This window comes from Pelodiscus sinensis, chromosome 1, assembly GCF_049634645.1.
Source record: "Pelodiscus sinensis isolate JC-2024 chromosome 1, ASM4963464v1, whole genome shotgun sequence".
NCBI classification, from domain to species: domain Eukaryota; kingdom Metazoa; phylum Chordata; order Testudines; family Trionychidae; genus Pelodiscus; species Pelodiscus sinensis.
In genome coordinates this window covers 227,661,936-227,677,622 of record NC_134711.1, presented here as the reverse complement: position 1 = coordinate 227,677,622, position 15,687 = coordinate 227,661,936, and the positions used below count along the sequence as shown (strand labels likewise).

Below are 15,687 nucleotides of genomic sequence, written 5' to 3'. Positions count from 1 at the left end.
CCCAGATGTATGTCTTGGGATCCCAAGAGATGTAACTTGCTTTGCACCTGTTCCTCACATTATGCATGGGTCTTTACAAGGCTACCCTGTGTTTCTTCTGTAGGGCTGAAAACTTGTTCATTAGAGGAACATATTTCAGAAACACCATGAAACAAGTTTCTCATGATCTCTTTTTTCCTTCCCTTGGATTTTACTGAGGGAGGAGAAGCCTGATTTTCTGAGGTAATAAGCACCCACAGTTCCCATTACAATCAGTAGGAGCTGAACATGATCAACACCAGGGGGGGGGGGGGGGGGGGGGGCGGGGAAAACAGGTCAGAAGTTTTCATTTGGTAAATCTGAATTTCCATGTCCAAAAAAGAAACGGTATCAGTGTCACCTTCTGAACGGTAAACGGGAAAGCTTTCACTTTGCGGCAATATTTTTTCTGGGCCTAAAACACATTGGATCAGGAACTAAAACTAAATTCTTTAGTTTTTAACATGAAGTTCCATGAAAAATGCTAACTCTGTTTCAGCAACATGAAATCACTTACAAAATATAATTCCATACAGGATGAGTGCCAATGTTATTCCTATTAATTTTCATTATGTATAGCGTGTGAATGCACATCATACTTTGCAAGAACACATTAAAAACAAGAACCCAGCCTAGAAGACCTTTTAGGACATGTGCCCCCAGGCCACACGTGGTGTTGTCAAATATTTAAAAACAGCAGCAATGTGTGCATCTTGGAATCAGTCTGAGAAAATATTTCAGTGTTCAGTTTTTTCTATTGCTGCAGGGCATTAGAACAGAGAAAACAAAGAGTCACCTCTGTCCAAGAAGTTGATCATAAAAAACAAAACCAGAGGACTTCCCTAAAAGATTGTGATATTTCAAATCCAAATTATTAAACATAATAAATAATATTGTCACCTGAAACCCCAGAAATACCTCCCACTAGATCATAGGGACAGAGCAGAATGAAAGAAGAGTTCACCACAGATTCAGGTTTGAAGACAAATTATCCTCTGCAGCTTGGATTTTAATGCAGGGCTTTGCACCTAGTCTCAGATTAAACCAACCCAGGGAAAAAAAAAATCTTTGGATGCATTTTATTTTATTCATCTGTTAAATCAATTAGCAGAAAAATACAAAACACACTACAGAGGCTAGCTTCTGCATCCCAATAATTTTTTGATGGGGGACAACTCCAAGAATTTGGTAAGTGGTCAAGGGCTGCACTCGTCTATGATTTTAATGGAGGAGGTATGGGGTCTGTGATGGAGGTTGCATGCAGGAGCGGGTGTGGGCTCTGGGAGGGAGTTTGGGTGAATGAGAAGGTTGTGACCTGGGGCAGCAGATTGGGGTGCAGGAAGTCGTGCACGGTCTGGGAGGGCATATGGATTCTGAAGCAGGTGCAGGGGGGTAGAGTTGTTAACTGAGGCAGGAGTTGCTGAGGATTGGAATTGTGTCCTGGGGCAAGGAGTTGAAGTGTAGGAGGGGGTGGGATTCAAGCTGCAAGCTCTGGCCAGGAGGCACTTACTTTAGGCAATTGCCAACCAACAGCCCAGAGGAACCCTAGGGCAGACTCCCTACCTACAGTGTCCCAACATGCTGTTCAAAGTGGCTGGATGCAGGGGGACATGTGCATCATACATCCATTAGAAGGGGCACTCCGCGCTCTGCCTATGCAACACGCGTGACCCAGGTAGCTCCCCTGGGCCAATGGGAGCTGAAAGATTGTGCCGGAGGCAGCACACCAAACCCACCCCACAGGGGTGCATGTCGCACAGAGATGAACATGGCTCCCACAGCCAGCTGCTTTGAGTAGAGTGGTGGGGCACAGCAGAAAGGGAACACGGCAGACACTGCCCTAGGCTCCCGCTTGGCTGTGGGATGGTGGCAGACTAGATCAGGCTAATGAGCCCTATTTTGCCCTTCCTAGACTAGACTGTTTCTACTCTATTCGTATTCACAAATGGATAGATTTTGCCACCCTTACTCACACTGAGCTTTCCTTTGCTCCAGGAATGGCCCTGCTGAAGAAAGTGGAAGTGCTAGGAATAAGCACATGGGTTGCGCCACATGAGTTGGAGTATCGATATTTGGTCCTAAATAAATATTTTCTTCTTGGTTTAGTTATTACAGTTTTAGCCAACTGAAATAAAAATCTTTTACGGCCTTTCCCACACAAACAAGGAGGGGAAAAATGAGGTTGAGATTTCTCTGTGTGACATGAGACTGGGAAACAGAAAGAGAATCTGATGAAGACTAAAAATAAAGCCTGCTGTGAATGTCTCTGACTTGGTCTGTTCTGACTTGTAATGAGAGTTGCAATGTGCTAGAATGCCTCTCTCGGTTAGGACCTCTCCACCCATTCCAGCAAGAGACAACATAAACTCCTTAACAGGGGTTCCACATTCCTGCTTCACTTAATCAGCAAAAGCAGTACTCTCAAAACATGTGCATAAGATACCTGCTCTCCCACAACTTCCCCAAAAAATCTTAGCTTCAGGTATGAATTGCGTGAATAATGGGTGATGTTTTTCAAAATGAGTTGCTATAAAACTCTATACCACCCTGCCTACTCTACTATAGACCTGGCCTAAGGGCTGGATCTTCAGTTGGTGTAAGTCAGTATAACTACTGATTTCAAAAGGTGCCTTGCTAATTTACACCAGCTGAGGATCTACTCCTAAAATATAGCTCCAATCACATGTAAAAATTAATTCCAAAGAGAGAAGAAACAAATGAAGGGAAAACTCTGTTCTCAGCACAGGGAGGTAGCAAATTCATAGTGGATGATGACACTTGAGATGATAAATTACTGGCTTTAAAAAGGAAAATAGCGAATGATGTCCCCATCTCACATTCTTTAGAAAAGCAAACACAGCAGAACCCCACTAATTCACACTTCACTAGCCCACACAGCCCATAATTCAAACAGAGAAACTATATCCAATGCTCAGCAATAGCACATTGCTAGAGTTTGGTTTCATGTTACTGATGCTAAGTTACTGTTAGCAAATACAGTGCAGTAGAATTGATTGCTTACACCATGGAGTATTCTCACAAATACTTATACATCAAACACCACTTATCTAGTAAGTGAATGAAATTCATTTTGTGACGCTGCGCGCACACACATTTTGCTTATTCATTAACTGTCACCAGTCCATAATTCTCTGCGGGATTCCCAGTCATCAGAATGAATTAGAATTTCTCGATTTGCAAGTACAGCATATCCCAAATGCTTCAGGAATGTTAAAACTTTAAGGTACAATGACGACAAACTGGGTGGGTGGGATAAAAGCCTAAGATGTGGGTGCCAGTGTTTTCCTTATGCTGAGTTTAATTTTGTAAATGGAAACACTTACATGGAAGCTCATTCCTCAGGGCTCATTATGCTTCACATTACTGTAGCCACCAAGAGCCCTAATTATTGGCTGGGCCCCACTGTGGTAGGCAATGTACAGTACTGTCCTCTAGAATGTCTCCCACGTTTCATAGCAGCAAGCATGTGAGGGAAGGGACAAACCTCTGTTTGGTTGTATCAACCCCTCAATATGTCCCAGCCCTTCTTATGCATCCCCATTCCAATCTTGCCACAATACTCCCATCCGATCTCTGCCAGTCTCCCGCCCAGCTCCCCCTGAACACAGCTTGCTCCCTCACCTGCAGTATACCAGACACTCCATGTGGTTAATTTCATTGTCTGAGCTGTAGCGGCTATAATCCTCCCACAGGTCCTTGATGGCAGTGACAGCCAGGATGAAGAGCACAGGGGCCAGGGCCAGCTCGGGCTGGAAGGCGTTCACCGCTGGCACGAAGTTGAGCAGAGCAATGAAGACGAAGTAGACATTAGCCAGGCGATGAAATTGCTCGAAGAGGTTCTTGGGCAGGAAGGACAGAGCTGTGTACTTGGTAGTCTTGAGGCGATTATTGGCCAGGGGGCTCCTTTTGGGCTTCTCCGCCTCAGGCCCAGGTAGCAGCAAGTTGGAGCGCACAGTCCGTGTCTTGCTTTCCTTCTTCTTCCTCCTCCGCCGCCTCTTCTTCCATTCCTTCTCCTCTTCTTTCTGCAGCTGGGGCACATCCCCATCTGCAGCAGTGTCCTGTGCCATCTCCCCTGTCCTCCTTCCCAAACACACAAACACAGCACAAACTTGAGCTGCTCCGCAACAGAGGCACTGAGCAAAGACTGGCTGCCCCTCCCTGCTCTGCACTAAGTTATCATCCTCAGGGCTTACTCACTCTGCACTTTCCTTTTCCCCTCAGACAGGGCAGGAGGTTTTACTTCAACTCTCCGTTTTGTTTGGCCTCTGCCTCTCTTCCTCCTCCCCCCACCCCCAGTGTTTGGGAGGAGAGAGCTCTTCCCCTCCCACTCTCTCGCCCTCCCTGGCCCAGCCTCTTCTACTTGGAAGGCTAAGCTCGCTCGTGCTCCCCTGGCAAGGGCTAGTGGAACCGAGGAGTGTCCCGTTGTCTGTCTCTGCAAGAGACACACACACAGTAACCCTTGTCCCGTGCGTCATTTCTCACCAACCACACTCCTCTTTCCGCTCCTGAGGGGCTCGCAGAACGGCTGCGGCAGGAGCAGCAGCAGCACTTTAGTAGTAAAAACCCCAGAGCGGGGTAGGCACAAGCTGGGGAGGGAGGCGGGAGACCGAAGCACTGTTTAAGAGTGGGAGGAGGAAGGCAGAACAGCAGCCAGCTCGGGGATCAGGAGGAGGAGGAGGAGAACTTTTGACTCCCCAGAGTTAGTAAATTAAAGTGTGACCCTGGTGTGCGCCGGGTTTTTGGCATTGCTGGAAGCTGCTCCTTCATTCCATCCTCCTGGACCCTGGACTTACACGCCCAACCAAAGGCGGGCGCCCCCTGCTTTCCACAAACACTGCGGAGGTAAACCCAAAGGTTGCAGTTTGTGCTGCCTTTGATCTGCCATTACACATAACAAGGGGGAGGGTTTGGTTTCTCTTTTCTCCCTCTTCCATTTGAAAGTTAGTTTCGTGCTGCATCCTGCCAAGGCTCTCCAGAGTGCGACACAAATCTACCTTTAAGAGTCCTTGTCAACCAAGACTTTATATAGTGATTCATTTAAAAATATCCCAGTTTGATAAAGTGTTCTTTAAATAAAGCGGCATCACAACACATTTTAACATGGAAAAAGCAACCTATTTTCCCCTAACTTTGTTCTCAAGCAGCTGAATCATATTTGCTCCAAAAATAATTGAGTCTCAGGCAGGCAGACAGACACCTGGCACGGAAAAGCTCAGTTTCAATGGTTAAATTTGGGGAACCTTATGAGTAACTGAAAATAGGGGTTTAGAGGAGCAGCTGGATAACCTCAACTAGACTGACTACCACCTCACCTGTAATATGTTATTTAATTTCACAAGGATTTTTCAGTTCCCCTGCAGTGACTTTTCCAGCTGCACAGGGTGAGTGGGCAGTGCACTCTGCACTGATCTGGTCTCTACCTTTTAAAAAGGCAAATATTAAAAACTCAAACTTTGGGAAAACACAACCAGAGTGATACAGGCACTTGCAAATGAACAGTTAATGTGCAGGCCTGTATGTGGGGAAGGGTGCAAATGCACCGCCCCCCCCCCCCCATAGTTCCTCTAAGTCAGTGGGAGGGGGCTCTGCGACCACCTTCCTGGTGGTCCGTGATTTGAGCTCAGCTCCCCTCTTTTTCCCCCGCAGCAGGGTGCCCATGCTTGTGCTGCTGCCTCGCCCTTCCACCTCCTCTCCCCCCCCAGTTGGAATGTCAGCACCAGCTTCCTATTGCAGGGGAGGAGGGAGAGAGAAAACCTCCAAGCCTCACTGTGTGATCTGGCTTGTGGGGAAGAAGTGCTCTCCCTCTCCCAGCTGGGGGAAGGGGAGGAGGAGTGCTTCTTCCCCGCTAGCCATACACATAGCTCAGTACTTTCTCTCTTCCCTCCCCTTCACCCCCAGTAGGAAGCTGGTGCTAATGCTCCAATGGAATCCATCCAATGGGAGCAGTGGGAGGCGGTACCTCGGACTGACGGGGTGCAAAGGCAAGTAAGTGCCCCCCACTATCTCATGCCTAGACCCCCACACCTCAAGCCACTTCCTGCATCCTCTCCTGCTCCTGTACCCTTCCCCCCCCTGGCCAGACACTCTACCCCCAGCGTGCTCCTGCACCCACTCTTATTCCTGCACCCTTCCTCCTGGCCACACACTGCACCTTGCCTTGCTCTTGCCCCTTCCACTTAGCCAGACTCCCTACCTCCCATCCAGACCTCACATTTTCACTCCTCTCTTGTACCCCACCTCCCACACAAATGCTGCACCTCCATTCATCTCACTGGCAACCCTTTCCTGCACAATGAACCCCCCATTTTTGTCCCAACCCTAGAGGCTAGGAGGTACACAAAATCCACTAACCTTGGAACCCCAGAAGAATAAATCTGGCCTATGGGAAGCCTTGAACCTCAGTCCTCTCTGTGCCTTCCCTGGTGGGGCTGGAGCACCAGAGGAGTAAAATATGTCAGTTGGGGGCCATATCAGTGAGATTGGGGGGGGGGAGGTTGGAGGTAGGTTGGGGTTTTTTTTGTGCTTCTCACTTGTGTGGTCCCCAGCTGATTTTTCTGTGGGTCAGTAGCTCCCCTACCCAAAAAAGGTTCCCTCAGGCCTGCCATAAATAAAGAAAACATCGGAACCTTTTGTGTTGGACATACATTAATATTTTACCTTATTTAAAATGAAGTTTGATAACCTAACATGAGAAAGTTAAAGTGTTTAGTTGGTTCAATAATTTAAATTAATATTTCCTTTCTTACTGGTTAAATCAAACCATTCTTCCTAGCTGCAGCACTACGGCCTGGGTGTAATTATATAATTAACAGTGAGTTTTCATTAGCAACTGGTGGCCCACGAAAAGGTTTGCATAGAGCCAGGTGGGCCATGAGCCAAAAAGTTTGAGAACCACTGTGTTAGGGGGATGGAAGAGCTCTGTGTTGCAGGTGGGCGGGGCTGGTGGCAGCGCAGCAGGTCTGGGGGAATGGTACCCTCACCCTCGAGAAGTCCCACCCACTCTGGCCTGGTGCTGGCCTCATGGAGCATGTAGAATAGCAGCAGGCAGAGGCAGCTGAGGGAGCAGAGGGGCACGACGGCTGTGCCACCATGATCCCAGAAGGTGATTTCTATAAAACCTTTATTACTGTATAAATGTTTAGTATTTTATAAGAAAATCATTTTACCAATCACTGTTTCCACTCAAATTTTTCATTAACTTTTCTTATGAACACTCATTTCGTGATCATTTTGAACTTTATATTTAAAAAAATTACGTTCCACTTTTACAAAAAAGCACCCCCCACAGAAATTCCTGCATACTAGCCTGATGTAAGTAGGTATATTTAGCCCACAGATATGAGCCTGAAGGGCAACACAACTATGCAAATATCCAAAGAGAAATAATATCAGTGGAATGAAAACTATTCACACCAGAGAAATGCATTAAGCACAAGACATTGCAGCGATCAAGTAAAACACCTTACACGTAAGGATCTCACAAGCACAAAGCTGCACATGCCTCCCTTCCTACTCTTTGCAGTGCACGTATGCTTGCCTGTCTTTTCACCATCAGACAGAACAGAAAATCAGGCATGTACAGATGGGAAAACTGAGGTGCACCGCAGACCCAGGAACCAAGTCCACATTTCATGCCTTATGCCGTAAACCACAATACTGTCCTTCCTCTTATCTTCATTTTCTCCATTTGGGAAGTGGTAATAATCATACAAATGTCTTGGAGGGCTGTGTTTTAGATGATGTTTATGAAACATTTCCAACATACAAAGCACTATACAAGCCCTAATTAATGCCAGTCTCTTCTGAACAAAGCTAAATAGTAAAATAGCATGCCTTGCAAAGTTAGAGTATGAACTCTAGCTTTGTGTGAGTGTGGAGATGGGTGCAATTATGCTAACCCAAATAAAAGCAGATGTGCAGATTAGTAAACTCGTACATCTGAATTTCTAAGAATGGCTTTGGCACAACACTTTGATGCTGTAACACTTTCATTAAGAATGAGGTTGTGAAATACACAGGCTAAACAGTGCCTTTCCACAGTATTGCCAACTTTTGGGCTGTGTCTAGACTGCATCACTTTTCCGTAAAAGGGATGTAAATTAGATGTATCGCAATTGCAAATGAAGTGGGGATTTAAATTCCCCCCGCTTCATTAGCATAAAAATGGTTGCCACTTTTTTCCGGCTTGGAGCTTTGCCGGAAAAAAGCGCCAGTCTAGACGCGGATCTTTCGGAAAAGAAAGCCTTTTCCGAAAGATCCCTTATCCCTCTTAAAATGAGGGATCTTTCAAAAGAGCTCACCAGATTGGATACTGAGCTCCTTAGAAAAACCTACCCAGTGTCACAATGGGAGCTGCTATGTCCTAGGATGAAGGCTATTCTGGGCTCACAGAAGTCAATGTCAAAACTCCCAATCACTTCAAAAGTATTCCCTGTAAGCTGTGCTTGGGCAGCCACTCCGGAGCAATTCAGATGCCACCCAAATAATTAGCAGAGTGTCCTTGGCTAGCTTTTTGTTTCTACGGCTGGTGCACATTCACACATGTCTTGGTGCACATAACATTATTCCACATATGGATGGAAGAGATTAGAGGGAACATTTGTTAGGATTTCACTCCCGTGCCTAAGTGAGAGTGGAACTCTTCTGAAAATCTGGCTCCAATTGGTGGTGCTGAGAATTCAGAAGTCCAGCCTTGACCTCTTTTGAAAAATCAGGCTTCACCTTTTTATTTGTTTAAAGCTAGCTGACATCCTGGAGCACAAAGAAACCATAAAAAGAAGATGTACTGATTTGCTGCTGCTAACCAGGTCAGTCTGAGCCCTGATGCCATGCATCAGTCTTTCTTTCTTTCTTTCTTTGCATTGTGTATGTTTGATGAAGAGTGACAAAAAGTAAGTTCTGTACTAGGTATGGAATAGAACCAGCAACTGCTATTCAATTACAAAACAGAACACAAGCCAAGAAAAATCAAAAGCTGGCATCATTCATACCCATGCCTCTTGGAAAAACTAGTGTATGGCAGTTAAAGATGGAGACCTTGATTGTGGGAGGAAATGAACACTCATCTCCCAAGCACATTGGGTAGAATTTTCAGAGCAGCATTACTAATCTCAAGCATTCAATAATCATGAGTCTCTCACGGCTCCTAATCATGAGACAGGATGAAACATCATGAGGGCTTCTTTTTGTAAAGGTGTGTGTGAGGGTGGGGGATCTTTTTATTGGCTTTCTGGTTTTCATCCTTTAGGATTCTTTTGAGCATTCCTCCACAAACATCAGGGCAGAAACTTACTTCTGTTTAAAAGACAAAGAAATCAAAAAAGTAAAAGCAAAAGCTGAAAGTCTCATGTAATCACATGACTCCAAGAGCTGGAACTTGATTTTAAAACGCTCAAAATGTTATGAGACTCAATGGCTACATCTAGACTGGCATGATTTTCCAGAAATGCTTTTAACAGAAAAGTTTTCCGTTAAAAGCATTTGCGGAAAAAAGCATCTAGATTGGCACGGACGCTTTTCTGCAAAAACACTTTTTGCAGAAAAGCGTCCGTGCCAATCTAGATGCATTTTTCTGCAAAAAAGCCCCGATTGCCATTTTCACGATCGGGGCTTTTTTGTGGAAAACAAATATGAGCTGTCTACACTGGTCCTTTTGCGCAAAAGTTTTGCGCAAAAGGACTTTTGCCTGAATGGGAGCACCATAGTATTTCCGCAAGAAGCACTGATTTCTTTCAAAAAAGTCAGTGCTTTTGTGGAAATTCAAGCGACCAGTGTAGACAGCTGGCAAGTTTTTCTGGAAAAGTGGCTGATTTTCCAGAAAAACTAGCCAGTCTAGACATAGCCAATGTGAGCACTGTAAAGAAGTTACATACAGATTTTGTATTACTTGATTTGCGACTGTTTTAATGTCTTCTGTCAGGCACACACAAAATAAATGGCCAGTTTTGAACAGCTTTTTGTAGTTAAATGAATGGGAAGGGTTGCAGGATTGGGTTTTTAAAACTCTCATGATCTTACCCCTCTGAGTTACTCAGCTGTGTTGCCACTGAACTGCTCTTACACAAGCAAGACTAACTTGGGGGTTTCTTTTGAAATTTTTTCAACTGTTCACCATTATGTCTTCTCATTCAGTCATATCAGAGATCCCCAAGTGCCAGAAATCATGGATATTTATTTAAATAACCATGACTGATAGAAACAAGAGTTCAGCCTGATTTTAAAGTGTCTTGAAGAAGTGGGTTGTGCCCATTAAAGCTCATGATTCCAGCTACGTGTTTTGTTAGTCTTTAAGGTGCTGCTAGACTATTCATTGTTTTTTAAGTTTTTCCAGTTAGGCTTTGTCTACACTGCAAATTTTTGTGGCAGAAAATATGCTAATGAGGGACTCATTTGCATGAGTCATGATATCATTAGTGTATTTTCTGCTGTTTCTTTTTGTGCAAAGGGTTTTTACGTAAAAAGCAGTGTAGCCGCTTCCATTTTGCACAAAAACCCCATTTTGTGCAAGATCCTTATGTCTCTCTGGGACACTACACTCGCAGTGTAGACAAAGCCTCACAGACTAACTTGGCTACCCCTCTGAAGCTTTTGAAAACCCATGTTACCAGTAATTGCTGGTGACTCAATGGCTAAACTTTACTGCAATACTGCCAGCCACAAAAGTTTAAAAAAAATGAGTCAACCTGGCCACCAAACCAAGTGGCTGGCCTAAAATCATGCAAAGGTTTCAGCAGAATAAATACTGGAACCATGTGTGTACAATATGGGCACTACAGTGGGCCAGCTACAATGCTGCAGCCAAAGTGCAGACCTCTCTTACTGAGATGCAAAGGGTTTTTCCCACCATTGTAATAATCCACCTCTCAGAGCAGCAGTAGCTAAGTTGATGGAAGAATTGTTCCATTGATCAAGAGGCATCTATACTGTGGGTATTAGGTTGGCAAGGCTTTCACATGCTTAGGTGCCATAGCTATGATAACCTAACTTTTAAGTATAGACCAGAGACTTTTGACCTAACATCTGTTTTTTATCTCACCCATCCACAAGTCTTCATGACCCGTGGCAACTACAGGTCAAAATATATACAAAGTACTCACACAAAAATGGAGGTTCCCTGGCTCCCCTGTGCACCGCTCCCTGCTATTGGCCAGATTTCCTGGTGGCCCTTTTCCCTTTCCCTTCTCCCGCTGTCCAAAGCCCTTCTTGTCCTCCCCACCCTCCACATACATGCTCTGCCCACACTGCCCAGCCCCTCCCATGTTGTAGGATCAGGTTTATATTTCAATTTCTCAAGGGCTACTGTAACTGAAACACCTGCTGGGTGTGGTTCACTGTCCCATGTAGTGGCACTTAGACCACTTGTAGAGAGAATGAATGAGTTTACTCTACAGCCTTAGCTGAGCATCAGCAGACTTTTAGCTCACGTAATAGAGGCTCATGTACTAAGAGATCCCAGGTTTGGTTCCGCCTGCCAACATTACACTAGCATGCAAAATGGCTAAAGAAAGAAGGGGTTTGGAAGTATAAGTACTTTCATGCATACTAAATGAATGACTTAAAACAATGAGTGGTCCTGTAGCACCTTAGGGCATGTCTACACTAGGAAATAATTTCAAAATAACTACATTTGAAATAATAACACCTGAAATAACTATTTTGAAATAAGCTTATTCCCTCAGGAAAGCAGGAGTACAGATTTCAAAATAACCAGCCTGTTATTTTGAAATAACAGGAAGTGTAGATGCTCCACTTATTATTTTGAAATGGGGGGGGGGGGGTTATTTCAAAATAACTCTCTAGTGTAGACCAGGGCTCAGAGGGAGCAGGGGGAGACAGCAGGATTACCCCAGTCCTGGCCGGTCTGCCTGCTGGGTTACTGGTCTCACTGCTTCAGTCCTGGCCAGACTGCCTGCCAGGCGACAGCAGCCCACGCTACCGCAGGTTGCTGGCTCTGGCCCTGGTCGGGCTGCTAGGGGCTGCCAACTGCTCAGGCTCCAGTCCTAGCCCTGCAGCAGCTTGCGAGCTCTGGCCCTGCTTCTGCGGGCTTCCGGGGCTCCAGCCTGACACTGCCATATGCTGCTAGGGCTGCTGCAAGGCCCAGCCCTGGTCCCATGATCACAGGCTGTCTGGGGCTCTGGCCCTGGCCCCGTGCTGCCATGGGCTGTTGCTGGCACGATCTTGCGCTACCAGGCACTGCCCTGACAAGGTCCCAGTGCTGTGTGCTGTTGGGAGCTGTAGGAGGCTGCTGTTGGCTCCAGCCCCATGGCTGTGGGTTTCTGCTGCCAGCCCCAACCCCTGACCTATCCTGCTACTTCAGCCTGGTCTCCCCTGGATTGCCCTCCCGCCACTAGGCTACCAGGGTTCTCTGATCCAGTAACATTCATGGTCCTACTGGACCGTGGATATTGCTGAACCAGAGAATTCTGGTTTTGGGAGGTGCAACCTATATCATGAGTTTTTTTGTGCCCATGAAAGATTTTATATACAGTAAAACTCCATTGGTCTGGCACTCCTGATGGTCCGGCACCATCAGGAACCCGGAAGTGCTCCGGCCAGCCGGACCATTGGAGCTGCTCTGCCCCCGGCTTCCCTGATTCAGCCGCTGCTGAAACTGACCAGTGGCTGAATCGAGGAAGCCGGGGGCAGAGCAGCTGGAGTGCTGCCGGGTAGGTCCCGTAGCGCTGCCCCTCAGCACTGCGGGACCAATCCGGCAGCACCCTAGCTGTCCCCGATTCAGCCGCTGCTGAAATTGACCAGCGGCTGACTCTTGGAAGCCCGAGGCAGAGCTGCTCTGCCCCGGGCTTTCTAGAGTCAGCTGCTTGTCAGTGTCAGCAGCGGCTGACTGGGGATGCCTGGGGCAGAGCAGCTGGGGTGCTGCCAGGTTGGTCCGGTAGCGCTGCCTCTTGACGCTGTGGGACCAACCCAGCAGCACCCCAGCTGCTCTGACCCAGGTGTCCCCAAGAGCAACTGAGGTGCTGCCGGGTTGATCTCGCAGCGCCAAGGGGCGGCGCTACCGGACCAACCTGGCAGCACCCCACCTGCTCTGCCGCAGGCGTCCCTATTCAGCTGCTGGTGAAACTGACCAGCAGCGGCTGAATCGGGGATGCCTGGGGCAGAGCCGGACTATCGGAAGGGGGGGCTATGAGGGGCCTGGGGTGGCATCCCCCCACACCAGGCTAGACCCCTCATAGCCTCCCCTTCCGATAGTCCGGCATATTTGATAATCCGGCACCCCCTAGGTCCTAAAGGTGCTGGATTATCGGAAGTTTACTGTACAACTAATGAATATATATATAATGAATATATATATTTGTTAGTCCCTAAATTGCTACAGGACCAATTGTTGGGTTTTTAAGTTTTTTTTTAATTACAGACTAACACAGTTATCCCTCTGAAACTTTTAAATAAATGACTTACTTAGCCAGTTTCACGGAGTCATTCCGCCACAAAGTGGTTAAGGAAGGACATTCCACTCTTCAATTTTGTCATTTATCTTACAGTAAGATTTCATCTGAAACTATTTCCTGTATCAACATACCAGTCTTTTGGAAGTATGACAGAAGAGCTTTCTCACCTTCTCAAATGATGCTAGCTTGTGCAATATTTGTATTACTTACAACCCCAGCTCTTGACATCATTAGAAAACATAAGAATCCCTGAATTCATTAAAAAGAAATGCAAGTGTCTAATCCTCATAGCTGTGAAGAATTTCTTGAATCTGACCTGCATATAACTTAAAAAGTAAAAATCCTCAGGCCAGTAGAAGATGTCTAGGATATTGTCAGTCACATGTCAAACTACCCCAGATTCCCACATTTTAAACTACTGCTACTCTTCATATCATGGGAATGCCCTAAGGCTTTAAATCAGAATCTAGGTTCCATGGAGTCTGTCATGGGACAAACAGCTACAGAGTGGCACTGCTCATTGTGCAGAATCCAAGCCTCTGTTTGCAGAGGAGGCTGTGTCTGTTTGGCTCTCATTAAGGCTGAAAGCTATCTGCATTCACTTTTTAACCGTCATACATTTGAAAATTGCAAAATAGAAGCAAGATCATGCCTACTGTTTTCCAGTGTGGAGCTTTAAATAAGCAGATGCCCCACTAAAATGCCCTACAAAAACTACATTTAATCAAAGGAGGGGGATTAGAGCTGATCAGATATGCAAGTCACAGAGAAATACAAGTAATAGTGAATAGGCTAGAGAAACGGGAGCCCAGGTTGAAGTCCCTGTTCCAAATCAGAGAACCCAGATCTCCCACACCCCAGCTGCCTGTCCTAACCAAAGAACTACTTCGTATTCTGAGCAGGGTCTCCCTCTTTTTCTGGACATTTCAAAAGTCTCAGTTTTGAGCTGATGTGGAATGCAAACAAGTGTCAAACCTCAACATTTTTCATAAGATGGAATTCTAGTTTTCTAGCCAGCCCATGAGGGAAAAAGCCAAAACAAGCCTCATTCCTTTTCCACTCATGTTCTGAGATGGAGGATTGAAGGGAGGGAGATGAAAGAAGTAGAAGCCTTGTTCTAGCGCCAACCATTAGGCCATACTACCTTATACCCCAGACTTGACACAAGGAAAGGGAACTAAAGTGATACAGAAACTTGAAAATAAAGACAAAATTATTCAAGAACAGGTTGAACTTCTCTGGTTCAGGACTTTGTGGTCCAGAAACATCAAATGTTTCTGGATCAGAGAGCCCTTGGACCAGAGAGCCTCATCTGCAGAGATTGAGAGTGACTGGGAGCAGAGCCACTATGGCGGGCTGGACGCATGCAAGGCCAGTGCCCTAGTGGCCGGGAGCAGGGAGGAAGGAGGCTGGCAGCTGGCCAAGGCATTGGCTAGGAGGAGAGTCCTGAGAGTATCCAGGTGCCTGACCTCCCGTGGTCCAGCAAGCTCTCCTGGTTCTGGACTGCACAGGTCCTGAGGATGCCATACTAGGAAGCTCCGACCTGTAGATGTATTTAGTCTAAAGATATGAGTCCCAAGTGAACACCCAACTCAGTGAGAACTAAAATCATATGAAAGTGGCAATTCACACCTTTAGGTTCCCTGACAAAGAACAAGGGAAGAGAAGACTGGACGCCCTTTCCCCCACACCTCCTTGCACTCCCTCCTAGCCATGGAGGGGGAGGGAAATAAAAGCCAAGTACTAGTACCCTGCCTTGCTAAATTTTCCTTATATTCAAAATTCCTGCTGCACCCCTATTTTTGAACATAAAATCCCCACTCATGGGGGCAGGGCTTGCCCCAGGCTCTGCTAGTAAAAATACATGGTTAGCACTTGTCCTCTGCTCCTATAATGGCACATCCCCCACTCCCCTTCCTCCCCTCCCCCGGGAATCTGGTTCTGGAGGGCTGTGGGGACAGAGACCATGGGAAGGAAAAGGCACCAGGTCCCCGCAGCCACTGGCAGCCCCTAGCTCCTGGAGTGAACCCATAAAAACAGAGGTGTAAAGACTTGTCACATTGGACACATGCAAGCTCACAAGAAGACTTTGCAGCTATGAAATATTGTAATCTTCATTTAAATGTTACAGGCAGCTTTACAAAGAAAGGTAAGTACTATCCTTATTAGACAAATGTACCAAAAGCCACATAGTGAACTTGTGATTGAGCATATGGCTACACTATATAGCTTTTAGAGACAG

The 15,687-nt window shown here is 46.3% G+C and overlaps 1 protein-coding gene across 2 annotated transcripts in view; it reads right to left on the bottom strand.

The window, feature by feature from the left end:
• Positions 1-4,723, bottom strand: part of ATP10A (ATPase phospholipid transporting 10A (putative)) — a 153,800-nt gene extending 149,077 nt beyond the window's left edge. Inside the window, exon 1 of one of the 2 annotated variants that reach the window (XM_075916477.1) lies at positions 3,661-4,723. In XM_075916477.1, coding sequence (XP_075772592.1) covers positions 3,661-4,106 — 446 coding nt within the window. In that variant the 5' untranslated portion in view covers positions 4,107-4,723. The remainder of the gene's footprint in view (positions 1-3,660) is intronic. The other variant, XM_006116091.4, reaches the window with a different exon arrangement.
• Positions 4,724-15,687: the final 10,964 nt, after the last annotated feature.